Source organism: Calypte anna, chromosome 18, assembly GCF_003957555.1.
Source record: "Calypte anna isolate BGI_N300 chromosome 18, bCalAnn1_v1.p, whole genome shotgun sequence".
In the NCBI taxonomy this organism is placed as follows: Eukaryota; Metazoa; Chordata; class Aves; order Apodiformes; family Trochilidae; genus Calypte; species Calypte anna.
The window spans coordinates 10,590,287-10,618,263 of NC_044263.1; the positions used below are offsets into that span (position 1 = coordinate 10,590,287).

At 42.0% G+C, this 27,977-nt stretch overlaps 2 protein-coding genes across 16 annotated transcripts; one reads left to right on the forward strand and one right to left on the reverse strand.

Annotated features, from left to right (window-relative positions):
• Positions 1–297: 297 nt before the first annotated feature.
• On the reverse strand, positions 298–4,494 carry SRSF2 (serine and arginine rich splicing factor 2). Of its 3 annotated transcripts, XR_003988318.1 has the most exons (5): positions 4,351–4,490; positions 3,749–4,157; positions 3,011–3,321; positions 1,783–1,892; positions 817–1,254 (listed from the first exon to the last, which is right to left on the reverse strand). XR_003988318.1 is itself a non-coding variant. In XM_030462021.1 (4 exons), the coding sequence occupies exons 2-3, from the start codon at positions 4,108–4,110 to the stop codon at positions 3,018–3,020; spliced, it is 666 nt and encodes a 221-aa protein (XP_030317881.1). In that variant the 5' UTR covers positions 4,111–4,157; positions 4,351–4,494; the 3' UTR covers positions 298–1,892; positions 3,011–3,017. The 3 variants fall into 3 exon arrangements, 2 of the variants coding, with proteins under 2 accessions (XP_030317881.1, XP_030317882.1); XM_030462021.1 differs by having other exon boundaries at positions 298–1,892; positions 4,351–4,494; XM_030462022.1 differs by lacking the exons at positions 817–1,254; positions 1,783–1,892 and adding an exon at positions 2,561–2,659.
• MFSD11 (major facilitator superfamily domain containing 11) lies at positions 4,474–27,406 on the forward strand. Of its 13 annotated transcripts, none has more exons than XM_030462005.1 (15): positions 4,474–4,736; positions 6,137–6,500; positions 7,163–7,334; positions 8,830–8,885; positions 9,854–9,961; positions 10,363–10,442; positions 10,540–10,636; positions 12,724–12,782; positions 15,634–15,775; positions 16,615–16,655; positions 17,776–17,841; positions 18,867–18,992; positions 19,947–20,121; positions 21,041–21,176; positions 22,476–22,824. In XM_030462005.1, exons 3-15 carry the CDS (start codon positions 7,239–7,241, stop codon positions 22,641–22,643), a joined length of 1,350 nt encoding a protein of 449 aa, XP_030317865.1. In that variant the 5' UTR covers positions 4,474–4,736; positions 6,137–6,500; positions 7,163–7,238; the 3' UTR covers positions 22,644–22,824. The 13 variants fall into 13 exon arrangements, with proteins under 13 accessions (XP_030317865.1, XP_030317871.1, XP_030317866.1 ...); XM_030462011.1 differs by having other exon boundaries at positions 6,172–6,500; XM_030462006.1 differs by having other exon boundaries at positions 4,544–4,736; positions 6,169–6,500; positions 22,476–27,406.
• The last annotated feature ends 571 nt before the right edge of the window (positions 27,407–27,977 follow it).

Below are 27,977 nucleotides of genomic sequence, written 5' to 3' on the forward strand. Positions count from 1 at the left end.
AATCTGTGCTTCTCCCCCAAAGCCCATGTCATAGTTCAAAGACTCAGTTCTGGTGTGTGAGTCCCTACACACCACAGCTGAACAGTCTGACAGCCCACAAGGTCCAACTTTAATTCACACCTTGAGCTAGGAAGTTAACTGCACTCTTTCAAGATAAAAAAAATAACCCAATAAGATGTTTCCCAGGACTGAGGCTTTCCCAGAGATTCCCATACAAAAGCCAGCCCTTGTTTATAAATCAATCTGCAGACTGCTGCTAGCCCTGCAGTGCCCAACATACAAACTCTTGAAGTTCATAGAAAAGTACTTTTAATCCTCAATCAAGGCAGACTGCAAGTATTCAGATGTTTCCATTCCCATTTAACATACATGCATCAAGTTCACAAGGCATTACAACAACCCTTGACACTGGATGGTTGAAGTTACAGTTCATTTGTTACCCAAATTCAGGAAAAAAACCATCACTGTAAGATTAAAATCATCACTGTAAGATTAGGACCCCCAGCAGCAGCCTGTGGGTCAGGACAAGCACAGGGTGATGCAGGTAGTACTGCTCAGTGGGTATCTTTGTAACCATGTCCAAGGGGCTCTCTGCCCATTCTGTGCTTACAGCCTGGTTGCAATGCTTGCCATACAGAGTTTGGGTTAGTTACAACACTAGTTAAGTTTGCCCAGAGTAGTTTAAAAGCATCCCCCCTCCCACAGTGGATAAAACTGGTAAGCAGCAAAATGCAATCAGTTACGATATAGAAGTTAAATAACAGTATAAATGCAGAAATCTTTTCAAGCTAAAAATAAGCTGACTCAGACATTAAGTTGAGAAAAGTTAACACAGAAAAATGTTTAATATTAACTACAGAGACAGTGGGTATAGTACAGAATGTCTTAAGCAAAAGATACACCAATCAGTACTTACAAAGGAATGAACCATTTTCTTAACATTACATTTCTTGTACGTTAAGTTCATACATGGATGTTGGTAAGTTTTTTTTTTACCATTCTGGAAAAAATAAGGTGTGTAAATCATCAGCTAGATGTGCTCACTGTATGCTCCATTATTTTTACGCAAGGCCCGGGTGACTGGAAGTGCAGTTGTCAGGCATTTTAATTAACTGGACAGCCATTTGTTTCTGCACGACAAGGCATCGTTACACAGGAGCAATCAGGAGAAAACAGGAAACAGCCAAGCACTCTGCACTGCAACACGCCACCTTAACAGCTAACCAGCATTACTCAACTGCTACACAACTGCGCCTAGTGCACAAAAATACATAAGAGAAGAGATTAGAATTGAGGCTGATAAAACAATCCTTTCAAATATCAACTGTTCACCTGAAAAGATTTCTACCAATTTGAATTTGAAGATAGTATTTGAATTCAAAGTTTAAAAAACAAAACAAAAAAAACCAACAAAAAAAGCATTTACAGTAAGTTTCCAATTAAAGTTCTGCAGAATTTTATTTAAGGAATGAAGACAAAATTGAGAATATTTTTCAACAGAGTTATCTACTCAGCATATAATAGCTGCGTGTGTTCTCAGTATGAAACTGGAGGCAGCAAGTTACCATCAGGTTTAATTTCAAATGAAAGTCAGCACTATATAAACAAAAATGAAGTTTTACCTCAAATATCCAAGCCAATAATGAAATCGGTAGTCGTTCACTTCACTAAATTACAAGAAATTTGAATAACAGCAACAAAATGGCACATAAAATGTAAAATCTGCCACTTGAGGCGCAACTTAAACAAGTAAAAAGTTAGACAAAATGTTTACAAAATAACCTTTTCAACAGCTGGTTGCTCTGCCAGGGTCTCTCCAAGGGACTGAAGACTCAAGCGATCTTTTCCCCCCAAAGGCGTCCTTTATCTGGGTTCTCATTTATCTGATGCATCTAGGTTTGAAGAAAGAAAAGTTCAGCCAGGTTTCTACCTTGTCTCTTTGGGTTGTGTGGATGACTTCAGGTATACTTCTAGTTGTGTTTCAACTGTCTTTTTTGCCTAATTTAATTTTAAGAAATTTCCACAGTGTTCCACCTCCCCCCCCACGTGTTGCTTTACTTCCAAGGCCAAATGTAAGGTTCTGTTGGAAGTATTTTAGTTACAAAGAAGAGTAAAGCATCAGGCTGGAGATCAAACCACCATTAACTTCAATTCAGCCTGTTTGACAATGAATTATTAGAAGTTGTATAAAAGTTATAAAACTAATACTTCTTCATAAAGACTTAACTAAGCTCTAATTAGCATTCCATACAAAACGTTACTAATTTTGCTACAATTATCTAACTTCAGAGCTAACTTAGGCCCTTTCCTTTTTAAAAAAATAGGACCAAACAGTTTGAAGGGTTAAAGACACACTATCCTTTCCCCACCCGATGTATCCTTAGATGCCTCTTCAAGATGTCGACTTGAGGAAAAACTAAGTTTCCATGGTTTTCTCGTTGCAAGGAATTTGCCACTTTTCTAGAACAGTTATTACCTCCAGTCAGTATAACGGCCACTGAACCGATCTCTTCCGTTATAAAAGGATAGTGTATCTTTAACATTTAAAGACAAACCTGCTCCAATACACGCCCACAGAAACTGGTCCCTGGAGGATCAGCCAAATCAGTTAAAATCTGCAATACTGGCCAATATTCTTTTAGCAAACAGGAGACCGCAGCTTTAAAGGGGAAAATGCAGATGTTGGATAAATACAGTAAGAAATAGTCATTTTCATCATAGGTTGCGTCTCATACAATATTTTATTAAAACCAAGCCATTAATCTCTCAATAAAACATTTTCTCTGGAAAAAAAAAAATAATCTCTCCGTAGAAAGCCCTTTGGTATTAATTTCCCTAAACCAACAACCGAAAAACACTGCTCAAGAAAAAAAACCCAAAAAAACTAACAATGTGCCCCGTTAGGATTCACTTGGTTCAGGCTATTAATACTCTAAGAAACTACCCAAAACCCCACCTAGGTGCTACAATAAAGTAACATGCAACGTGTGCTGCTCCCGTGGTACATTACCATGTTCCTACGAGGATACAGCTCCTTCTTCTTCCGGAGACTTGGGAGGGCTCTTAGACCTGGATCTAGAGTTGGATTCCCTCTTTGAGGCAGGGGGAGGGCTTCTAGATCTGGACCGGGATCTCGACCTGGACCGGGATCTGGAGACAGACGAGGACTTTGACTTGGACCTCCTCGCAGATCTGGACTTGGAGGTGGAACGAGACCGTGAACGTGTGCGAGACCGGGATTTGGATCGACTGTAGCGGGACCGACTGCGAGATCTAGAGCGGCTCCTGCTTCTAGATCGGCTGCGCCGGCGTCTTCTAGGGCTAAAACATCCCAGGAGAGAGTTAGAGTTAAAAAAAAAAAAAAGAAAACACAAAAAAGAAACAGGTTGGAAGTTGAACACTGGCGGCGCAACAGGCTCCAGCGACAACTTCGGGACGGGGAGGGCGGGACGGGACCCACGTGGGGAAGGAAATGAGTGTTAAGAGGGCGCCATTGTTCAGAGTGAGTGGCCGGGGGCTAAAACTACTACAGAACCAAACTGCTCCGCTCCGAGGGAACTCCACGTGCCTCTGCTTCTACACTCCTACCCTCCCACTTTCAACCCCACCGCGAAACTCACTCGGAAAAAGAAAAAAACCAAGACAAACCCGAGTGGCCCCCTCTCCACAGACACATGGCTCAGCCCCAGCTGCCTGCCCGTCATTACAGAGGCTCCGCTGCCCGCCCTGCACCCTTCCGAGCGCTCACCTGCGGCTGCGGCGCCCGTAGCCACTGCTCCCGTAGCGGCGGGGCGGGGGTCCCCGCCGGCTGTGGTGGGAGTCGGGGGGGCGGCCGTAACGGGCCATCTGCACTCGGAGCTCCCGGCCATCCAGCACGGCCCCGTCCATGGCGTCCATGGCGTCCTCCGCATCGCGTTTATCGTGGAAACGAACGAAAGCGAAGCCTCGGCTTTCCTTAGTGTAGCGGTCCCGGGGGATGTAGACGTCGCCCACACGGCCATACTTCTCAAACACCCTCCGGAGCGTGTCCGGGGAGGTACGGTAGGTCAGGTTGTCCACCTTGAGGGACGTCATGCCCTCCACGTCCGGCGGAGGCCGCCCGTAACTCATGGCGGGCAACAGCCCCCGAGGGGCGGCGGCGGCTGAGGAGAAGTAACCTGAGAGAAGAGAGGGAGGGGGGAGGAAGGTGTGTGGAGTCAAGAGGCGGCGCGGCCCTCAGAGGAAAGCGCCTCACACCCGAGGGGGAGCGCCGAAGCGGCGGCCCAGCAAAGTCCGGCAAGGAGGAGAGCTGCAGGGCATAGGGAAACGCCACGAGAGTTCTCAGCGGAGAAGACGGAGCAGAAAACCCACCTCTGGGGTCCGGCGGGGAGGCGGCCTAAGGCCGGATCGGAGGCGAAGCGGCAGCACCCGCACGGCCGCCCCTCTCCGCTGCGGCGAGGAAATGAACGGGCGCCGCCCGCGCGCGCCGACTTAACGCCACAAAATGGCCGCCAGTGACCCGGATGAAAAGCGCGGCCCGGCCAGCGCTGCCCCGCCCGCCCCGCTCCCGGCACGGGGTGGATTTCCCTTCCTCACCCACTGCGGGGCCCGGAGGCGGCGCGGGAAAGCTGCCGGGAAGTTGTCTGCGCAATGGATAACTCGCCTACATTTCAAAAGAGTCCGTGAAGGCGGCTCCGCCGTGACCCGGAAGGATTGGGCGGAGGCGGGGAAATTTTGAACAATGTGTGGAGAAAACGGTAAAAAAAAAAAAAAAAAAAAAAAAAAAAAGACAACAAGCGGAAATAAGGCGAGGGCTGGTCTGTGTTGGGGGGAGGAGCGGCGAGAAACCTCCTCCACGAGAGAAAAAAAACAACAAAAAACCAAAACCAAAGGGAAAGTGATAAGGAAGGAGCGCGCCTGCCCGGAGGGCGTGGGGTGAGGGTTCAAAATGGCGGCTGCGGGGGGGGGGGGGGGAGAGGCCCTGAGGGGAGGCGGGCGGCGGGCTCGCTGTGAGGGGCATCCCGCGTTCCTTCCCTCCTCCCGCTGCACCCGGGGCCGTTCCCGGTCGCTGCTCTGCCCTGTAGCCGGTGCCTGAGGAAGCCGCTGATGTGTTTGGTGCCAGAGCCCTGCAGGCAGCGATCTTCACCGGAGCTGTGGAACACCCCAAAGTTCTCCTTAGGGCGCGGCAGAAGGGGCCCGGGGTGAGGGTGAGAGGCAGGTGTCCTGAGGTGGCTCTGGCGAGTTCGGTGGAAGCTGCTTCCCCGCCCCTAAAGTCGTTGCTTCGGGCACTAAATGCCCCAACTCTCGAGTATGAGCTGTAATATCCATTTCTCATCCTGTAACCGTGTGTCTGTACCCATCCCTTTCGCTAGACTATGTTAGAAAAATGATAGCAAGAGGCAGCTCTTTACTGATCCATTTAATGCAGTGGCAGTATTGAAAAGAAAAAGCAAATCAGTCCTTATTCTTACTGTAACTCTATTTACTATTTTTATTTTATTGCACTGAAGTGTAAAAGTAAGCTATGTTATCAAATGTAAAAGCAACAGTTTGTACAAAAGGCTTAAGTAATCAAATGAACTGCTAACTGCTTTTAACCTTTTGTATTGCTGTGTTCTGTGTTCTGGTTTTGCCCAAAGACTTTGTGTTAAAAGTTTTCCCATTTAGTCTGCTGAAACCCTTTACCTAAGGAGAAGTTTGAAGTTTTTCTTTATAATGGTTTCCTTAAAATGACAGTGGGATTTGTATGTTCCTTATTCAGAATCACTTCAAATCAATACAAACTCCTGCCCAGTTTGCTCTGCAGTCAGAGACATTCTTATGGTGGCACAAGGGGAAGAAACCCTCAGTGGGACAAAATGCCTGGAGGGTCTTAGCAATGTTATTATAAATTTAACATAAGAAAGGAAGAAGAGAGCTTTGCTTGTTTGAAAATATCACTTTCTATTCTAATCTGATCTTTAAAGCAGTCTCTGAATAATCATACTGACTTTCTTCCACAAGTGTAAATGCTGCTGGAAAGAGCCCTACTTTTTTTAGAAAAGACAGCTTGGGAATTAAAATTGTATTGGTGGCTGGGATGGTGGCTGGGATGCAGATTTTAAGTCCTTTAAGTAGTGGAGGTAGAATTTGCTGATCTGTCATTTCCTTCAATCAGTTCTAGATTTCCTTCTCTTCCTCTTTGACCAGCAGCCAAGTGAAGCTGATGTAGCAGAATGTTCCCATCCCAACTCGGAGGCCCAGCAAATTGGAGAGAAGATGATGCCAGTAAAAAGCAGCCCTTCAGTTGATACAAGTTGTGTGGACTTCCTCCAGTTTTGCCAGTGCTGTGACAGAGACCTTCAAAACTTAAAGATCAATTGATCTTGTTATTTGGAAATACTGTGAACTAAAACATGTAACTGCTGAAATGAGTGTTGTGGTGGACTACGCTGGAGCCTGTTTCCTCTCCTGAGGCACTGAAAGGCAGAAGCACCTTGCAGAGCATGGTTGGTGGCACAGGGATACACAGTTCCTCACAGGTGAGAATAATTTTCCCTTTGGAATGACTTTGTGTGTGTTTGAATTCAGCTCGTTACTTTTCTTAGACAACTTTCTAGGACCTTTTCATCTCGCTGCATGTTATTTAGTGGCTCGATCTTAAAATTCTTAAGAACTAGTACAGCTCTTAAAGGTTTATAGTGTTTCCACCCGTTCAAGTAGAAAACTGCATTTCCCATGGTGCACAAGGGCTTTCGGGGCCAGGTCAGCTGTGCTGGGTTGTGAAATGTTCCTTATTTCCTGTCCAACATGCATGGAAATGACTCGTATGTGCCAATGTCTCATCTTTCCTTCGTCAGGTGATTTTAGGGCTGTGGGGCAGAATTCTGATTTAGAACAATGGCAAGAACCTGAGCTGATTAACTAGCCAGGTGTTAGAAAAACTGCTTCATTTGGGGAAGGAGATGTCTTGAAGAAGTTACATGCTGCAGTCTGCCCTTTAAACTTCAGGGAAAAGGTAGAATCTTGATCTTTACCTCTTGTACCAGACCTTAGCTCTGGGGTTGGTATTTTTTCCAGTTTAGTGATTTTACTCTACAGTATTTTAGAGATTTCTTATTAGTTGGTTGTAAGTAGCCCTAAATAATTGACATTTTAGAAGCATTCTTTTATTTGGTTTATTCTTTTAATCTGTTTTTAACAGAGTCTAAGAGGAAACTTTTAAAAGGAAATAGAGTCTTTTCCAGGCTGAAGCTCAGGACTTGGCAAAGAAACACAAAATGTCTCCTGAATCAAAAAAACTTTTCAACATAATTCTTCTGGGAGTCTCATTTATGTTTATGTTCACTGCTTTCCAAACATGTGGAAACATTGCGGTAAGTGTCAATTTCAGAACATGCCACATTTCTGTCACATTTTATCTTTTCTTGTCTCTTGTGGGCTCTCAGAGCTGCTTTACCTGATGGTTTGTTTCTTTTTAATGCGCAGGGCATCTCAACATCTTGTCTCTTTTGGTTTTGTGATAACTAGATGTTGGGTAACTGGGTAATTAAGTGGGGTTTTTCTTTGGATAGCATGGCTACATATGTAACTGTGCCTGCTTGCTTAGAAAGTAGGAAATTATTGAATCTTACCAAATGCTTGAAGTTTAAAATAGTGTCACTGGCACTCGCAGTGTTTAAGACTTGGATCTTCCCTATTTCTGATTGTTGTACGTAGTCCCTTTCAAAGTATCTGCCTAAGTTACTTGTTATTTACCATGCCCCTAGTTTTTCCTAGACTGTTTTTCTAATCTCTAATATTTTACATATCTAGACATTGAGGGGGAGTAGGAGATAACATCTGACAAGTAGGCAAGACTTCTACAATTGCTAGAAGTGCCAAGTCACCTTCATCTGCATAAGTAATTGACTGCTTTGGTGTCATGTGTCTTTATGCATGCTGAAGCAAAACTGGGCATAACATAATTCAGATTTACTATTGAAATCAAATTGACACACCTGCTACTTAAATATTTAGAATTCTTCTGCTGACATACTTAGCCCAGATCCCCTGAACTCCTGGAGCTGTTGATATTGCTGTCAGTAGGAGTTCTATGCCTGAATAACAGTTAGGTTTCATCACACCTCTGGACCTGCAGGCCTTACAGCTTTTCTTTTCTTGCATGCAAAAGAATAATCCTTTCTGGGTTCAGACAGAGAAAAGTCCTTCACTGCACTGGAGGAATTACTGCTTAGAATACTTCTTATGAAAGTCATAGAGAGCATGGGACTGTGCAAGAACAGCCCAGAGCTCAGAGGTTCTGTAATGCATTCATGGCACGTCACTGAGTGGGACCTAATGATCATGCAGTTGTGTCATTTATTGTCATTAACATCACCACCAGTGACTTTCAATCAGATCTGCGTGCCAATCCAACTGATTACTCTGTCTCATGACCACTAAAGCTGATACAAGGGGAAAAAAAAGATCAGGGAAGTAAGAGGAACCCAAAACGAACGGAAACTCTTATCAGCAGCTCATGGTTAACTCAAATGAAGAGTATATTGAAACAGTTCTTTTCCCCCCACTTTTTAAAACCAAGATAGTCCTGCCTAAGAGGTGTGGAGTGAAACAAAGTTTTTGTGAAATATTTTAAGCTCTCTGAAATCATCCTGAAGTTCTGGTTACTGCTTCAAACACAGATGTTTCTCCTTCAAATATCTCCCTCACTTTCGTTGTGGAGATATTCTCTGTTGTTTGTTATTAACACTTTAAGTTATTTTAAGTACATTGTAAAGTCAATTAATGATTGACTTCAAACTGATGCAAGTGTTCTTGAACTACAAGGTATATTATAACATATTACAATGGATGCTTTTCTCCTCACAGCAAACTGTAATCACAAATTTAAACAACACGGATTTTCATGGCAGTGGCTACACAAGGTAATTTATACAGATCTTACTACTTAGCTCCTTGCAGGGTGAATCAAGTTATAATTCCTTCTGGCAGAGTTATATTCTAAAGAGGTTGTGCTGTTCTGCTGACTTCAGAATTTAAAAACATACTTTAAAGCAATTTAAAAGAAAGGCTTTTCACATTCCCTCTAGTTCTGCTCTGAATTATTTCTAGTTAAACTACTCTTTTTTCATATATATTTTTAAGTGTAGGGAGAAAAACCCCACAATATGGTTATTACTTTCTGAGTATTTTATTTTAGGAGGTGCAGAATGTGGAAGTTTTAAAATAAAAGTGCTAAGTATGAAGGCCTTGGTTGTTTGCCCTGTGTGTTTGAGGAGGACAGGTGGTGTGGATCAACTTCCAGGAAGTCCTGCAACATAAATGTGAAAGGAGCAGCCAGGAAGATGAGAAGCAAAGCCAGGGAAAGCTGCTCTCTTTGTTTATTGCACTGGTGTAGCCAAACTTGTTGAGCATGATCAGGCACCTCTTCTCCACCAAATTAACCTGTTCTAGAGGAAAACCTGGTTGCTGCTTTGAAGAATTTACTGTCTTAATTTAAACAAAAAATGCCACTGGCACCAAATACATCTAGAAAATTCCTGCAGTGTATTTGGCAGAAAATGAAAATGTCAGGGATAGACAAATGAGTCTCTGGAACATTCTCTAGAAGTACTGGGTACAAAATACAATAATTATTGTTAGGGCACTATTTGACAAATACAGGTTGTAAATTATAAGCTGTGCTTCCTGCAGCCATCTGGGATTCTGTTCAGCAATCCATGAAACACTGAACACTCCTCTGTCCCCACAGAGTGCAGGGAGGGAGGAAGGAAAAGGGAAGGAAGGAAATACTTAACTTGGTATTTTGGAATTCACTGAACATTCTTCTATCAATTGCACTTACACCCTGTATTTTATTTAAGTACTTAATCATCTCTGTTTATTTATGTAGCATGTCCATTATTTATGGAGTATTGTCTGCATCAAATCTTATATCACCATCAGTGGTTGCAATAGTAGGACCTCAGCTCTCCATGGTTGTTAGTGGTGTATTTTATAGGTAAGTATGACTTTGGGATTTTCATCTGCTCTCTTTGAAATCTTTCTTTCATTTTTTTCACATCACACATGAAATTATATTGGCAGAAGAAGGCATCTTGCAGAGGGACTGTCTGTTTTAGTAGACATGTAGCTGCAGAGTAGTTCAGCCTACAGTGAATTTCTTCCACAGCATTTCCAGACATTACTGACTGTGGAGTTGAGGTTGTGGTCTCAAATATATAAAAAAAAATATAAAAAAATTCTACATGCTTAGTGGAGGAAAAAGACTACTTTTTACATATGACCTAAACTATTTTGAGAGAGTAGCTGATTTAGAAGAAGCTAAGGGAGATCTCTGATAGTTGAAGAGTATTGTCTACTTTAAGGGTACATTTAATAAACCAATCTGTTCTGTTCTAGCCTGTACATTGCTGTTTTTATCCAACCTGCTACATGGTCATTCTACACTGCTTCTGTTTTTATTGGCATTGCAGCTGCTGGTGAGTAGTGTTCATACCCTACTGATTCTTCTTTGGTACACTTGAATATACCTTAAAAAGGTTTTTATTTCTGAATAACATATTCTCTGTATTTCAGTACTCTGGACAGCACAGGGAAATTGCTTGACTGTGAATTCTGATGAGAACACCATTGGAAGGAACAGTGGAGTTTTTTGGGCACTCTTACAGTCGAGGTAAACTTTATTTTTAATCTTTTTTGCCTCTATACACATTCTACTTTTTTACATATTTTGGTAAGTGGGAAACTGTTTCAGAAAGACTCCACGGGTACCTTGCAGTTGGTGAAGTGGGAGGGAAGCTGGAAGCAACATTTCTGTTGCTGTTGTGCATCAGAGAGCAGTCAGGGAACCTTACATGTTGTGAGCCTCTGCTCTCCACATGACAGGGAGAGAAATCTCTGCTAGAGGAGTGTCTGACATATGTGACAGAAATCTTCTTGATTCTGGAGGGCTGTGCTCATTTGTGCCAGGGTGCACTAACAAGCTCTAATGGCTCTGAACAACCTCACCTAGGACCTCTACACTTCCCCTCTGCCTGTGGGCCCCAGAGCCCCATTTAAACTCAGCCCTGGGCATTCATGTTTCCTGGAGCTGCATCACAGGAACATTGGGCTCAGTCACAGCTATGCCCATGTGGATACTGCTGCTCCAGACTCCAGTCCACAGACTTTCTACCCATCTTGGCTTTGTTCTATCTTGTCACTGGGGACCTGAGTGGTAAGCACTGGATTCCCAGCTTGACCTCAGACCTGCCCCATCAACACAAACTTTTGTGGTGGTCTGGGCTCTTGGTTGACTTTGCAGGGCTGGGCTCTAGCTGATCAGGACCTTCTCTGCTGCATGCGTTCCCCTCCTTGGCTCTTGGCCCTTCTTCCCTGAGGGAAAAGCTGGACCTTGCTGCTCACTGGCAAGTTGAGGTGAAGATATTAAAGTTGGACCTGGCAATCAGAAGAGAGAGTTTGTTGTTAGTTCTCTGATATTAAGGTTTGGGTGCTGCATCAAGAAAAAAAAAGCCAACAAAGACTCTGCATCAAGAAAGGCAGTGAGAACAAGGGAGTGGACACTGTGTAGCTCCCACTGAGTATTTTGTGCAGATGTGGTTTCTGCCTCTTGTATTTAGAACACAGGGAAAAATAACAAAAATGGTCAAGAAGAGAGAGATTCTGACTCAGACAAAAAAAAAAAGGTTAGGATTCTTTGGTGAAATAGTGTCTGAAGAGGACTGTACAGCTGGGTTGCTAAAACATGAAGGCAGCAGGTGAGCTGAATGTAGAACTGTTGCTCACCAGAAGCTGCTGTACTAGAACTCAGGTCATTTGGTGAAACTAGAAGAGGGTTGGCTTGAAAGAGGTAAAGTGCTTCTGTACACAAGGGGTGATTAAACTGCTGGAACTTGCTGCCACGGGAGGGTGTGAGTTGGACAGTGTCAGCAAGATCAAAAAGGGATCAAAAATTCTTTGGTAACAAAGTCCACAAATGGTTTCTGAGGAGAGAAACCTTTTCCCACCCATAACAGAGCAATTCTGGCTATTGGGAGATAATGAGAGGAGTGAATTGCAGAAAGTGCTCAGGCTGGTGAGCCTGCAGCAGGTTGGTAATGCTGCTGTGGGGACAGAACCCTGCTTTAGTAGAACATCAGTCTGAACCAGTGAATGCTTCTTGGGTTCCTGAAGTTTCAGGTTCCAGAATTAACATATCTGGATGTCATCAGAGCAGCAGTTTCCACAAGCCCAACTAATCTTATGTTTTACAGTGAGTAAAAAGCATGGCTTTAGATGAAGGAAAATCACTCTAAGGCTGTTTTGAATCATTACTTGGTCAGGATTACTGCATCTCAGGAACCTGTAGGTAGGAACACAGAGTTTCCCTCGAGCTGTTAGCAACCAATTACAGCATTGCTGGGGCAACCTCAGGCAAGACACATGACACTCCTAATAAAGTACTACAAAACAACCTCCCTAAATATCTCAGTTTTGCAGCCTATACCCTTCTCAAATTTGGCAATGTAGGTGCAGATTTCCTAATTTTTACTGCCCCCTGTGTTTTGATTACTGAAAAGAGTGACCAGCATTATGGAGAAGAACCTTCTACTGCATTTGAAGTTTTATACAGAGTCAGCAGTTTGCATGGAGAGGGTGCCTGGTGTCTGTATTTCCCTCATGACTGCACTTTTTGGCATAGCACAGCATAACTGTGATGCTGTAACCTCAATCTTACCACAAAAATGTGCTGTTCACCTTTGTTGTCCTGTTTCTTTACAGCTTGTTTTTTGGAAACCTGTACATATACTTTGCTTGGCAAGGAAAAACTCACATATCAGGTGGGTATTGCTTGTTTATGTGTGAGGCCATCCTTTAGAATAGGGTACCATAAATAAACAGATGAAATAATGAACTGGGAAGTGGCAAGAAATTTACATAATAGCAGACAAGTTTTTTCCTTTTTATTGTTCAGTGTACTTTGTTTTTGGAGTATGTTTTTGATTCAGTGTCAGTGGCACTCGCAGCCCTTGTATTTATTATGTTTTCCTGCATGCAATGCACTTTCAGTACCTTCTTTTAGGATTTTGTCTATGAAATTCTTTAGAATGCTGGTTTGGAATAAGGTTTGCTACAATAACCACTCTGGGATTTTCCCTGTGCAGACACAATTATACCAAAATCCATGGGGTTTTGGTTCTTTTTAGGGGGCTGTACAATTAATGTATGTACCCACTGTCCTGTTCCAAACTAAGTTCCTGGAGTATATTGTCCTAAATCAAATTGGAGACTGGTTAACCTATGACATTAAGGAAAAGAAAGGAAAACCAACCTCTAAACACTGTGCTGGCAGAAAGCAGGAGCAAGATAGAGGTTGAGATGTGCAGCTGGCCTGAGAGCTGCAGCTGCTTAAACAGGCAGCATGGCTGGGAGTGTGTGTAAAAGCCTGCCTTTCTCAGCATTGTTTAGGAAGGGTAACTTCCTAATGACATTGTAATTAATACTGGAGGGTTTTTTTGTTTGGTGCTAGACTGGCAGAGAGCTTGAGAGAGGACAGTAAACTTAATATTCCTGGGAAGCTGAATAGTGGTTGAGACTCATAGCTATTGAGGCAGAGATTTCTGCTGAGGCAGGGAAACAGCAATGGTGAAAATAGAGGCAAATATAAGATCTAAATTACAAAATCTGAGTGTTGCTTGGAAAGCAACCTTTTGTGAATAAGTGGGTTTGGTTGTCCTGTTTTGTACTGGTCATGGGTTTTCTTTATTGTCACATTAAAATACCCACTAGGATGGTCAGTTCTTTTAAAAGGTGAGGATAGTTCTGGTGTAGCAAATCAGGAATAAGATGTTGATTTTTTAAATAGTATTTATCAGGCTTCAGAAGTACTGCCCTGTTGAGACCAAGTGGTCCATTTCATGTCTCTGTTAGATCTGCCTGTTCAGGTTCCCCACAGACACAGGCTTGGGAGCACAGCACAGTTTAAATTTTAAAGGTCAGATCCCACATTCCCTCATCCTTAACACAAAGGCTGAAATGTTATTGAAAGTATTGGGCACACTTTAGATCTGGTGGGCCTGAGATCCCAAATGCCATTGCTCTATTTAGCCACAGAATAATTAACAATGAGGAAGTTCTGCAGTTACATCCCCCCCTTCTTTAAATGTCTAGAGACTGCTCTTTATTAAATGATGTTGATATCAGAAGATCTTGCCTCTAAGAGCTGTTTCCAAGAGCTGTTAATTTATTTTTAATATTTGTATATGGGAATGACTTCTCTACTATCTCCCTCCAGCTATGCACTGTATGCTTTATCACTTTGGTCTCAGTGGTTTTAAGGCTTTTGTAGTTTGCAAGCCTACCAGTTTATGACCTTACAGTGCTAATATTTCTGAGGCCTGTAAGGGGTTGGGTTTTTTTTTTGCTTCTTGTTTGCTTGTTTTGTTGTGTTTGGTTTTTTTTTTAAATCCAAAGGGTTTTGGGGTGCTTTGCTACATCCACCCTGAATTATATAAGTCTTGAAAGATGTACTTTCTTCTGCTAATAATTCATGCACTTCCTTTGTTAATTGGCTCCTCCTTGGTCATAGCCTTTGCATGGCAGGAAATGCAGCTGACACTTATTTAGAATCCTAGAATGGGCTGGGTTGGAAGGGACCTCAGAGCTCATCAACTCCAACCCTTGATCCACTCCCCCCGTGGTTCCCAGCCCATGGCACTCAGTGCCACATCCAGGCTCTTTGGAAATATCTCCAGACATGGAGAATCCACTACTTCCCTGGGCAGCCCATTCCAATGCCTGATCACCCTCTCCAGAAAGAAATTCTTTCTCATCTCCAACCTAAACCTCCCCTGGCACAACTTGAGACCCTGCCCTCTTGTCTTGCTGAGAGTTGCCTGGGAAAAGAGCCCAACCCCCCCTGGCTCCAACCTCCTTTCAGGGAGTTGGAGAGAGTGATGAGGTCTCCCCTGAGCCTCCTCTTCTCCAGCCTCAACACCCCCAGCTCCCTCAGCCCTTCCTCACAGGACTTGTGCTGGATCCCTTCACAGCCTCCTTGCTCTTCTCTGGACCTGCTCCAGCACCTCAATCTCCTTCCTGAGCTGAGGGGCCCAGAACTGGACACAGGACTCAAGCTGTGGCCTCCCCAGGGCTGAGCACAGGGGCAGAATCCCTTCCCTGGACCTGCTGGCCACGCTGTTCCTGAGCCAGCCCAGGATGCCATTGGCCTTCTTGGCCACCTGGGCACACTGCTGCCTCCTCTTCAGCTTCCTGGCAATCCAGACTCCCAGGTCCCTTTCTGCCACTCTGTGCCCAGCCTGGAGCTCCCCATGGGGTTGTTGTGTTGAACCTCATCCCGTTGGGATCATCCCAACTCTCCAGTCTGTCCAGGTCCCTCTGCAGAGCCCTCCTGCCTTCCAGCTGATCCACACTTCCCCCCAGCTTGGTGTCATCTGCAAATTTGCTGATGATGGACTCAGTCCCCACATCTATTTGTGCCACTATTTTATTGGCATCATAAAACTGAGACAGGAACCTGCCAGCAGCTAGGTTCCTTTTGCTCCAGGTGGAAGGTAAGTTAGAAAATTAGTCTGGATTTTGAACACTGCTGTGTAGTGCTCCTGTCTTAGTTCTCTGAAGCTTCTAGAATTGCTTTTGCACATCTGGTTATGACTTCTCTTTGTTTTTCCACAGAGAGTGATCGTAGAACTGTCTTCATTGCTCTGACTGTTATCAGTCTTGTGGGCACAGTTCTCTTCTTTCTGATTAGGAAACAAGAGGACACAAAAACTCCAGGGGAGGAAGATTCTGTTAATGAAATCCTGGGGGACAGCACGTAAGTGCTTCTGGCAGTAACATGTTGTCAGATGGACTCCTTTGTGCTCCTGCTCCTCAGTGGAACATTGTGCAGTCACTTTCCCCTCAACACTGGAAATGTGTTATGAACAACCTGTAGAATTTATAGATTTAATAGAAAAGTTTGTGCTTGAACAACTAAGAATTAATCTTCTTCACATGTCATTTTCAAGGACAGAGTGCAGTACTGCACATTAAGTTTTTCCATTAATAAGTACCTTTGAAAGATACCTTTTACCTCTTTTTTTCCCACTGATGATGAGTAAACACTTACCTGCCTTTCACAGTCTGGCTTGCCCTCATCTGCCCAGCTTAAAGGCTGGAATAAGGAAAATGACTCCCTTTTTATAGGTTAACTTCTGCATGTTGAAACACATTTTTTGTATCTTCTCTAAATATCTATATGCAACCCTGATAAATACATCAGAAGTGCTGAAGGACACAGGTTAATATGGTTTTGTTTGAGGCATCAGTTTAAATACTTTTGTTTTAATTAAAGGCCAACAAAAATGTGAGAAACACATCAGCAAGTATGACAGTGAAAAAATGTTCCAAACTGAAAATGCTCAGAAGAAAGTTTCTGTCAGGCAGGTGAATTCTGAATGGCATTCACTAGCCCAGGAAAAAGCAAACCAAAAAATATTTTGTAGTTAGTAGCTTGGCTTCTGAGAAACTTTATGTGCTGGTATATGCTAATATGTTGTTAATGTTGGGGTAGAAAATGTACAGAAAATACAAAAAATTAAACTGCTTTCTAGCATAGTGATAGGATTTGGTTATTCCTTCCTTCTGTTTTGACTAAATCATTTGTTTATCCAGGTCTGCACAAAACAAAATGACAAGAGCAGTGGCTGCCTTCAGTAAGTACTGTTACAAGTCAGAGTTTCTTCAAAAAATACTGACATACAGAGCCTTTCCTGCTCCCCATGGTGCTGGTGGTCATCAACAGATCACTGGGAACAAAAATCTGTGAACAAATAAGGTTTTAAGAATACACTGAAGTTACTCCATTTCCACTACAGACACTCAGGGCTGGCCTGCTGGGAATAATGACTGCCAGATGGCAGTGGTTTTCAGAGCAGAGATCACAGTTCACATGGGGGCAGAGGAGCAGGGAGGTTCTAGAGGCTGTTAGGAATTCAGTTGTCAGTGTCAGCATTTGTGGGCTTGATGCTTGCAACTGGAAAAGCTTGGGAAACAGTGAACTAACATGTGATGAGTGTGAGGTGGCTGGCTGTGCTTTGGGAACACTCCTAGGTGGTGGTAACAAAAGCTTCAGTAACAAAGCTTAACTACCTGCAGGCAGAGGAAGGGAACTACTTTACTTCAGTTACATACTAGAGTAGTCCAGGAAAAATTTGGAGGCAGAGGGAGGTACTTCCATGATGTAGTTTCAAGTCCAAGCTACTTGACCAAAGCTTCCTTATATGAATGAGCTCAAAAGGAACAGCTCATCACTTGGGGAAGCTAAATCATGAAAGTTGTTTTGGGGAAAAAAAATCACTAGCATAACAAGATCAAGAAGTTACAGGTTTGTTATTTTATCTCCAAATATGCCAGTTAATACCAACGATTTTGAACCACAACATCTGCAGTCTCTGTTGATGTTCGGTGCTTTGCCTGTGACTGTTAAGTTTGTTTCTGAGAACATGGGGATCTTCACTGAAAATTTATTTGTCCTTTATGAGCTGATTGCCATGAGCTGAGAGAACAAAAATACCATAAGCAGAAAATTGTCTGCTAACTGGAAACTGTGGATTTTCTCTTCAGTATTTCCCCCCTTGCATTTCTTACCACAGAGGATTTCAGATAACAGCATTTCTTTTAAAGAGCAAGTCAGGGTTGGTTTCTTTAGCACTGGGATTCCTGTAATAAAATAACAATTTGCATGATTTTAACATTTTTATAGAGCAAAGGAAGGTGTAGATTGTCTTAACAGTGTTACCAGTTACATTAATTTCCATTACAATGTCCTTACAGAGAAATCTATAAAGCTGAGCTTCACCAAAGAGATTCTGCTTCTCAGTGTCACAACAGCCTACACAGGTATGGGACCAGCAAAGTGTGGAATTGTGGCAGAACTTTGTTTGGAATTTTAGCCCTCAAAGCAGGATTGCAATTCCACATCTCTGCCAATGCTACCTGAACATTTCAATTAAATTTGATGGAGTTGGTGCCATCTCTGTGTTCTGGAAAGTGTTTCTGTAGGGGGAGGTGGTGCACTTAAATCTGTGTGTCCTGACAGATGTTGCAGTGCTTGGGTGAGTGCAGCTCTGTGTCCCCTCACTTACACAGCTGATTTTGATGTGCTTTGACATCACACTGTCACTGGGTTTCATGTTGTTTAATGTTGCTGTTTAAAGTTTATCAAAGCAAGCTGTATTTTGAGAACCTCAGCTCTGAGTTACTGTTGTGAAAAATGATTGCTTGATTTTGTAAGCAAAAAGAAAGACTTGGGAACAAACTAAGCAGTGCCATGACATCTCCTCAAGTTTACAGTTGCCTACTGATACAGAAGCAGTTGTACCAGCCACCAATCTTGAATTACAAGCTACTTCATAGCATTTCCAGTGTTGGACTAACCCACATTAACTCACTTGAATTCCTCTTAATAATTTAGTGCAGTGGAAATGTGAAGCAAGATACCAAGGGAAGGGGGTTGCTCAGGTTTTACCTGAGTAATCTGAAATTTGGTCTTGGAGCTGGCAGAAGAAAAAAAAAAAAATAAATCAGTCCAGCTTGGAAAAAATCCTTACTGCCATCTGGTGTCACTTGGCCAATATTGCCACTTTCTGGAGGAAAAGACAAAATCTCACATGGCCAAAAAAAGCTTTTCTTCCCAAAACTGGTGGTTGGTTTCAGAGCTCATCCCTTCTTGAGGCCATGCAGTTGGACCCAAATGCAAGTGACACCAAGTAGTGACACTTCTTTCTAATGGAGATTTTGTAAACTGGCAGGGGAGGATATCATAATTCTGTAGTTTAAATTCCCCAGTTGCTACTTTAGGAAAACAGCCTTTAGAGATAACATTTTTTAAATAATTTCATCTCTCAATTTTGTTTCTTTCAAAGGTTTGGAATTAACATTCTTTTCTGGAGTGTATGGAACATGTATTGGTGCTGTGAATAGGTTTGGCAATGAAGAGAAAAGCCTTATTGGTCTCTCTGGTATTTTTATTGGTGTTGGAGAAATTCTAGGTGAGTATATACTCACTGCTTAATAAAAAATAAATTATGATGATGTAGTTATTGAAAATTGGTTCTTTGTACTTAACTAAATCTACTGTCTTCCAAATTTCCAGTAATGAAAGCAATGTTTTGTGTAAACAAAAAAGGAATATTAAAATTGTCAAGGTGGTTCCTTGTTGCACTGTGAATTCTACATTACACCAGGTAAAGGGAATGCAGATAATGTGAGGTACTGAGACTGAAATCCAAGATACTGCTTTGTTTTGGGGTTAGTGCAAAGAAATACATGGGACTTAGAATGAAAAACCCCACTAGGCTACAATTAGGGACTTCACAGCAGTTTGATATTCTATTTTTAAGTAGCATTCTGTTGATCATTTTATTCTCAATTTAATTGCTGTTATTGCTAGTTTGAATTTATTTCTACACTAAAGATTTTTTTCTCTGAGGAAGTTTGTGTGACATGAGATCTGATACTTGAATAAAACTGAATACAGGTAATCTTAATTTTATTTTTTTTCTTAACCTCAGGTACTTCAGTGTTTAGCAAAATATGAGCCAACACTGTCTTTTTTAACTGACAACTTGGATCCACAGATTAAATGGCAGGGTTTTCAGGTTTCTGTGCAATTTTTTGCACTTAGTGAGTGCTGTTGCAGTACTGAAGGCAACAGTGGCTGCTGGGGAAATACTTGCAGAAAGGTTAAGTGTCTTCATCACCAATCATCTGATAAATCTGCCCACATTTCCCAGACATCCCAAGCAACCCAAAGGTTTTGTCATTTGGCAAATCCCTTGGGACAGTTTTCATGTCTGTCAATCCTTCAATTAGATAATAACTTTATCATCTAAGTTTTCCACTTGTTTTTTTTTTTTTCCAGTGTCTTAGCTTTGGTTCTGTGCTTTACAGCTGCAGTCCTGGTTATCCACTGAATAATTCTCCACTCTTTTCCACTTGTACAGGTGGAGGACTCTTTGGTTTACTGAGCAAGGGCAATCGTTTTGGCAGGAACCCTGTGGTCATGCTGGGCATTGTTGTCCATTTCATAGCCTTTTATTTAATTTTTTTCAACATGCCAAATGCTGCCCCTATTGCTCCCATGCAAGGAACAGATGATGTTGCTTATATGATCCCAAGGTAAGCAAGCATCTTCCTGGGGCTGGTTTAACTCCAGAGGTACATAAAGAGCTTTGTAATAGAAAACTGCTTGAATCTGGTTTTTTCTGTAGTGACTAACTCCAGAGGCTCTCAGGAATTCTGTTCTTATTGAAGGTGTTGCACCTAATTTAGGGATTTATATAGCCTGATAAGGTAAAGCATGAGAATATTTGACAGCAGTTCTGTCCCTGGGAACTGACATTTCTGACATCCTGTACAACGTGGAGATCAGACCTGTTGTACTGAGTGTCAGGAGCTGGGTTTGTGTTAAACCAGTGCTGGGCTCAGCTTTCCTGCAGCAGGGAGCACCAGGAAATGCTCACTGGAATGCTGATTGTCCACCTCCACCTGCTCTGACTGGAGATGTGCTGTGCCTGACTGACACCTCTCAGGGTTAGGGGAGGAGGAGAAGGAGCTTTCTTACCTCATCATGTCTATTTTTGCCAATTTGTGTGAAAATAGTGTCAGTTTGTGCAGACACAGCTGCTGAAGTGCAGTTGTGAAGTGCATTGGTGCCTGTGCTGGTGACTATTTTTATTTAATGAAGTATGAATTCCTTTATTATCCCTGCAATTTTTATGAATTCACCTTTTTATCACTGTCTTGTGTGGTTTATAGCTCCAGGAACCAAAATAAATTCCTCCAGGGGTTCTAAATCAGTGTAGAATTAATTGCAGGCCAGAGTAACAGTCTCAACAAGAAATTCAAGAAATTATAACCTGGTGAAACTGTTCTTTTTGCCCAGCCAAGTGTTCCCAGTGCTTTTCCAGTGAAATTTCAAGTTTGATAACTTTATTCCATTCTCACTTTCCAAGTAAAGTCTGCCAAAAAATAGTTTGTAGGATGTGTAAGCTGTTGGAATGAACACCTTTTAAAGTTGATTCACTTTCCCTTTCAGCAAAGAGGTGGCCATGTTCTGCAGCTTTCTGCTGGGCCTGGGGGACAGCTGCTTTAACACCCAGCTCCTCAGTATTTTAGGGTTCCTGTATTCAGAAGACAGTGCTCCTGCCTTTGCCATCTTTAAGTTTGTTCAGGTATTACATGACACAGCCTTTTGACTCTTAGCCTGCTAATGAAATACTGGGCTGGGGGTTTTAATGAGATGAGAAAAATTGTTGTCTCTGTTCAGGATTTCAGGGTTTTTATCTCACAGGAGAGTGTTTAGGAGTAGCTTGGTTGTTTAGCTTGGTGTGGTTATTTGATCAAACTGCTTATTTGGGAATTTTGAGGGAAGTTAGAGGTGTTGGGAATTGTAGCTTAAAGTCAAAAACCTGGCACAGGTAACTAGACTTGGGTCTCATTACCCCATTTCATTTCCTGAGTTTATTTACTCAAAGACATCCTTGACAGAGGAGGGGGTCAGTTAAAAGGAAATTAATTTTTTTTAATCTTTTTGTTTAAATAGCAGTTGAAGAGTTTGTGGATGTTGTACCATGGGAGTTAGCAGGTGCTGGGTGCACTGACAAAAGAAGAATTAAGTTCTGTTGTTTATCTGGTCTTGTTTGAATGCCAAAATAAATGCATCAGTGCTAGCTTGGATGAAAAGCCTTCACACAAAATAAATAAAGCTTCTGTGTTTTGTATGGATAACTTCTTCCACAGACATTCATCCTGTTTGGTACTGAACTTTCCAGGTCAATGTCTGTGTTGATCAGAAGTATAAGCAGAGAACAGGGATGGGAGGCATTGAAGCTTCACACATTGGCACAGCAATGACAGAGCAGTGCTGGGAGCAGAGCTCAGGGTGTGTCCACATGAAACAATGGCAGCTGCTTCCTTGCTTCAATTTTTATTTTTTCCTTGGGCACTGCACCATTTATATCTCCTTCTCAGTGATAGAGATGAATTTGAGATAGACATGAAATAAAGAAATTCTTGATGTGAGCTGTAATGAAAGTTGTGCTATTGAAAAGGATAGATTGCAGGTAAGCAGCACTGTCAAAGCCTCTGGCTGTTTTGGTATAGAATACTTTGAGAGGCTGTAAAATTGGGAATAGTTCTCTGGATTTTGTCTTAAAACCTTGGCAGTCTCATTTCCAGACCAACTGTTTTCAGATAACAGAACTGCACTTGTGATGCTACAAACTCTCTTGGTGTTGGTTTTCTACAGTGAGCACTATTTAAATAACAAGTGAAAACTAAATCTGTTGTGTATCACATTAAGACATATGTTGAGGTATAATGAAGTTTTAAAATCATCTATTTCCTGCAGAAGCAAGCTACTGAGAGTTGCATATTGAGCTGTGTGGATGTCAAATTGATAATCCTTGTACAGTAATGCCAGCTTGGATATTTCCACTAATAATCCTTTTACACTGTGTTTTTTCTCTCAGTCCATCTGTGCTGCAGTTGCATATTTCTACAGCAACTACTTCCTTCTGCAGTGGCAACTCCTGATCATGGTGGTCGTGGGCTTCTTTGGAACAATTACCTTTTTTACAGTGGAGTGGGGAGCAGCAGCAGCTCTTGCTGCTCGTGGCTCAGACTACAGCAGCATTTGATCTGGATACCCTGGCTGGTCCAACGTGAGAGGAAACCCAGGCACATTTATTGAGAAGTGATGGGAGAAGGTGGAAAAACGAAGTTGCTGCAGACATTGAGATGGAGGAAGCTGTTCCTAAATCTGCATCAGTCTGACTGAATGTGAAACGTGAGAGAAAATAAAAAAGCCAAGTTTTGAAAGGCTTTTTTTCTTGCTTTAATCAGCTGAATGTGGTATTCATGTCCTAAAAATCCAGTTTTAGAAATGAAAGGAAATGTAGGGATCTATGTATTGAGCAAGTCTGTTCTGAGACAAACCTTTCAGAATGTAATTGCCTAATTTCACTCTGCCATGCACTACAGAATTGCAGTTCCTTTCTCCCCTTCCCAAATTATTTTTCCTATAATCTAGTTCTGCAGGCACTTGAATTCTTGTATTGAATGAGTTATGTTTCTATAAGGGATGCAATACCACTGAGTGTGTCTGCACTACTGAGAAATCAATTTATGTCATTGACTTCTTCAACAATTAGATAGAAGTGTTTCTGTGGGAAATGTTCCTGCCTTGTTCTGTATCACCCAGGCCTTTGTTTCCCAGCTGTTTGTTCATGAGTCTCTTTGATGTGCTTAAATTCTATCAGATGTATGGGTTTCCTTGGAGAAAGTGAGTCAGGTTGTAGTATGACATGGAAGATTTTATAAGAATCTGAAGAAATTGCCCATAACCACCTTAAGGATGTGATCCTGGGGCTGGTGAAGTACTGGTAATTGAGAACAGTCTCTTGATTTAGCATCTCAGAATTGATCTGTGCTGGAACAGATACTGAAACTTCCTCAGGGTGATGCTGTACAAAGGACCATAAGACATGGTTTCCCTCCCTGCCTCCTAAACAATTATTTTTTTTGACCACATTTTCACCCATTCAGTTTCCCATTTGCTGTGCTGGGACCACTGTCTGAGATAACTTTTAGAAAGCACAAATAGAGTCAAAGTGAACTCTAAGCATAACCTTGCAGCATGTATTCTACTGCAAAGCCTAAAAATACCTGAAACACTTGACAGGAGTTGTTGCATTCAGTGTATTTTGGGCAGCCTGTACTGTAATCTTATCCTGCCAAATGCAAACCCAGGGCTGTTGGCATCATGACTCAGTTTTAATCCTGAACTGTTACAGATGATGTAATACAGGCAGGGAATGCAGCTCACCTTGGTTTTCTTTCTGTCTACAGGGCTCTGTAGTACTTGCAGTTATGTTTCTGTCTAGCAGGCAAACAAGATGCAAGTGAGAGCAGGTATGGAACACAGAGAAGGTGTTTTTAGGTGCCCCCCTGAGCTATTTTTAGAGAAGTGGTGTTCATCAACACCTTTTTACACACAAACTGCTAATGTCTTTCATCTTTAAAGTCAAGCAAAGAGAAGTTGGCTGGGTATGTGTCAGTAGTTTCTGCATGCCATAACTGTGTAGGTGTACCCAGAGTTGAGGTTGGTGAGGGTGTGTGTTACCTGCTGTGGCATTTCTTGTCACTTTTGCTCTCACAGTACCCTGTAGCACAGCTCCTGTGTCACACAGCAAAACAGCAGGGAGGGATTATTTTACTGGCATGTAGAAATGTATTTTTAAATTCAGTGCAGGTTTTTGCTGCAAGGTGTTAATGGGAGGATGAGAGGGCACCTGAACCTTTTTCAAGCAAAGAAATCTGTGAGGACAGCCAGGAAAGAAAAGCTTTGTGTATTCCCAAGAGATGCCATGAGTGATGTAAGGGAGAATGAGACAGAACACATGTTTGAGCAAGGGCTTGCAGGAGCCTTTCCAATTTGTCAGACAAACTGAAGAAGCATTCAGTATTCAATCAATATCTATGATTAATGTGACCAGCAGCACTCTTATGCCTTTCTCTTATCCACTCCTGTTATCTGGTAATTTGAAGCATACTATTTTTATGTAACAAGTGCTGTAAAAGGTATAGATTATAGGGTGCTGCCAGTGGTTAGACTTCTTGTGTTGCTGTGCATTTGTGTTTTCTCCTGAGTAACAAAAGGGATAAAGAGCTTTTTTTAAGATAGGGAGTTACTGCCTTTTGTCTCTGAACCTTTTCTGGGACCTCTGTTCCCCTGCATACCAACGAGAGCAAAAAGACCTGGAAGTTCACAAGGAAAAATTTGTCTTACAGTACATGGGGAGGAAAAAATTATTCTTGTTGTTAAGTTGGCTTTTAAAAGAGCCATTTAATTGTACTTAGTGGCTCTTCTGAAATTGCTTGTTAAATGCATCCCTTTAAGTTATGAACTTGTGTTCTTCATGTGCCATGTAGGAATCAACCATTTTATTAGGAATTAAACTTCTGAAGTTCATGTAGTTTCAAAGCATTTTGAGACCAACTTTCATGGATACTGCTCAACTAGGACTTGGGGAGTTTCACTACTTCTGAAGCTGATTATTTTCTTAATTCCTCTGTTCTGCTTGGTCTAACATAGCTCAAGTATGTTGGTCTAAGTAACACTAGAAGGCTGTCTAGAACTATTTATTGGGTCATTAAAGTGAAATTTTATAATTCCTTTGTGATTGGGTCATCAGGGAATCATGAAATTCTCAAGTGCATCATGGATTGCCAGGTGTATTTTGGAGTAACTGTATAAAGTATCAATGCTGACGTTTGATCTTGAGAGAGAAAGTTCTCAGTTATTCAGGCTGATGATGACAGAACTGCTTTTCACTTATTCATATCTCTTTGTTTTGTCAGGAGGTGAAAAATCCACCCAGCTGCACACACGTGTCAGTTCAGCCAAATGTTTGGGTAGAGTAGTATAAAGACTCAGTGCTGACATCCATTTATGATTCCATCTCTTAATCCTTTTATCAGCATTTGCCAGCCCTGAGACTGCACCACATTGATTTCACCTCCTTGGCCTTTGAACAGTTTCTGTTAATCTCAACTGGGACCTTGCTGTTAAATTAAGTAGGATTTGGAAAAAAAAGGCTTTTACTCTATTTGTGATGTTATGCACTTGCTTTATATTTTGTGTTTTATCTTTATGAGCAAAATTGCACATTAAGTTGCTTGGGTTTATTGAAAAGAATGACTTCTCTCACTTGTGGGGTTTGGGGCTTTTTTTGGCATTGTTATCCCTTTAGGTTGTTACTGAGGTTTAATATCTTGATGTCACATCCCCAAGCTTTTTAAACATGTTAAAGAGAAAATGAAAACTGACATTGATCTTTGAGTGCCAAAGAAGCAGCTACAAATTAGTTTTTGATGCATATATAAGCATGATGTATTTTTGTTGATTTTCATTTTGGTACATGAATGCATGGAAAGAGCTGTCTGCAGCTGTGGACAGTTCTCATAATTAAGTGATGTGCCTTTACTTTTGTTGTCTTAATTTTGTTAGGTACAACCTATGTTAGCAAGTTGAGATAAGGGAGAGAACTTTCTATATAGATGCTCTTCATAAATAATTAGAGCCTATAAATTCCTGCAGATACAGCTAAACTCAGAAGAGATTTAAATATATTTATATATATCATAACCTTTACTGAGATCCCTATCCTAGCAGAAACCCTCCTGTTACTAAAACCTAGAAGGCTTCTGCTGGTAGAGTTCTTTCAGGTTTTGTGACCATTTTAAACTACTGGAAGCAACATCCTAGTGGGTGAACTGTATGGAAAAGTAATTTAAGTGTCAAAAACCTTAAATTCAGACCTGTATGTCAGTTAACCACACTGGGAAAGCTCCATTTCACTTTCTTTGAGCTCCAGGAGTTGATATCAGCTGGGAATGTGGTTCCAGTGATTAATGTGACAGAGGTTGCCCAGCAGCTTTCCTCTGCTTGAAGAGTGGGTGAGTATTAAGAGAACCTCAAAGACTGTTTTCTAGGGCAGTGCTTAATTGTTTGCTGTCAGGAACCTTTCCATCTGACACCCTGCCAGGAGATACAATACCAACTTTGGACTTGAATTGTGGGAGTTATGTAGCAGGGCCTGGCATTTATCACCATGACTTTTTTCTAGCAAAATGCTTTTTTAACAAACTTTGTCCACAAAGTTTTCTTGGAAATCTTGTAGCCCCACCAAGGCCAGTTGCTGGGCAGCAGTGGTTAATGCCACATTCCCTAATTCCTTGGTAGGTCTGGCATGCTGGCAGAAATATGAAGAGAAGGGAGAATTTAAAGCTGGAGATGAGTCAAGAGATGAGCTGCTTAACAAGATGCTTGCTGCTCTGATAAGACCACACTGGTTCTGAAGCAAGGTTCAGGCTCCCATTTGTTGTAGTTTTCCTGGATAAATTCAGAATAATGCTTTGCTAAGTTTCACTTCAGAGTTGGTGTGACAGAAAAGTACTAATGGGAAAGTGGCAAAAACATCCTTAAAGTGCAATAGAGCCCAAATCTGGTACTGAGGGTAATTCTCAGCAGGCATGTGAAGGAGATGCTTTGTTAATTGGGTCTGGGGATTTAGCTGCTGCTGGCGTTGACTCCATTTCTGTTTGTTTCCTGCTTTCTCTGCTGTCTTGGTTATTTCAGCTGTTGCCACGTCCTCCTCCAAGCTCCCCTTTCTCTTCTGTTTACATCCTGAGCTGTGCAGAAAGATAATTTAAATGATTGAAACTTCTTTTTGCCTTTTTATTCAAGGTGTCTGGGTTAGAACTAACTGGTGATAATTGAGAACTGGCTGACACAAGGATTATCCTAATGAAAATGTTGGTTTCAGCTGAGTCTTCTTGACTCTTGATGATATTCTCTTGTTACAGTCACACCATGCAAATAAAAGTCAATCACAGACAATGGTGGTGTCAATGTGCTGGGTAAGGTGCCAGAACTGCTCCTGTCACTGTTTTCAACAGTCCTGCCAGGGGCTTTGGGAGAGGGAGAAAGAGTCTTAAGAGATGAATCTGGGAAGTGCCTTGTGCCACTTGTAAGGGCACTTAGGAAAAAAAATGGCAATGTTTTGTTTAGTACTAAATATCCCTTTTGAACCACTCTCTTCTGGTCCTGGGGCAGACTAGTGAAATGTTTTGGGGAAATCAGGGTGGCTGCTTCAGTCCTGGCCTCTTTGCTTTCCCTGCCCTGCTTGAGAGCCCATCTTAAGAAAACTGATCCTGTTGTTGAGAGAAGAATATACCTAATGTTTTGGGTGTTGGTTTTTTTGGTTTTTTTTTAGTTATCCCAGTATCCTTTCCTCTGACTCTGGGTGTTTATCTCCTAGCTGGAGTGTTGGATGTCTGAAAGATCCCCAAGATGAATTCAGAAGTGTGGAATATTTGTGTGCTGTTTAAGTGTAGGTGTGGAGGGTGGCTGTTCAAATACTGTGTGGCTAAAAGACATCATTAAACCCTGGCTTCATGCTGGGAAGAAA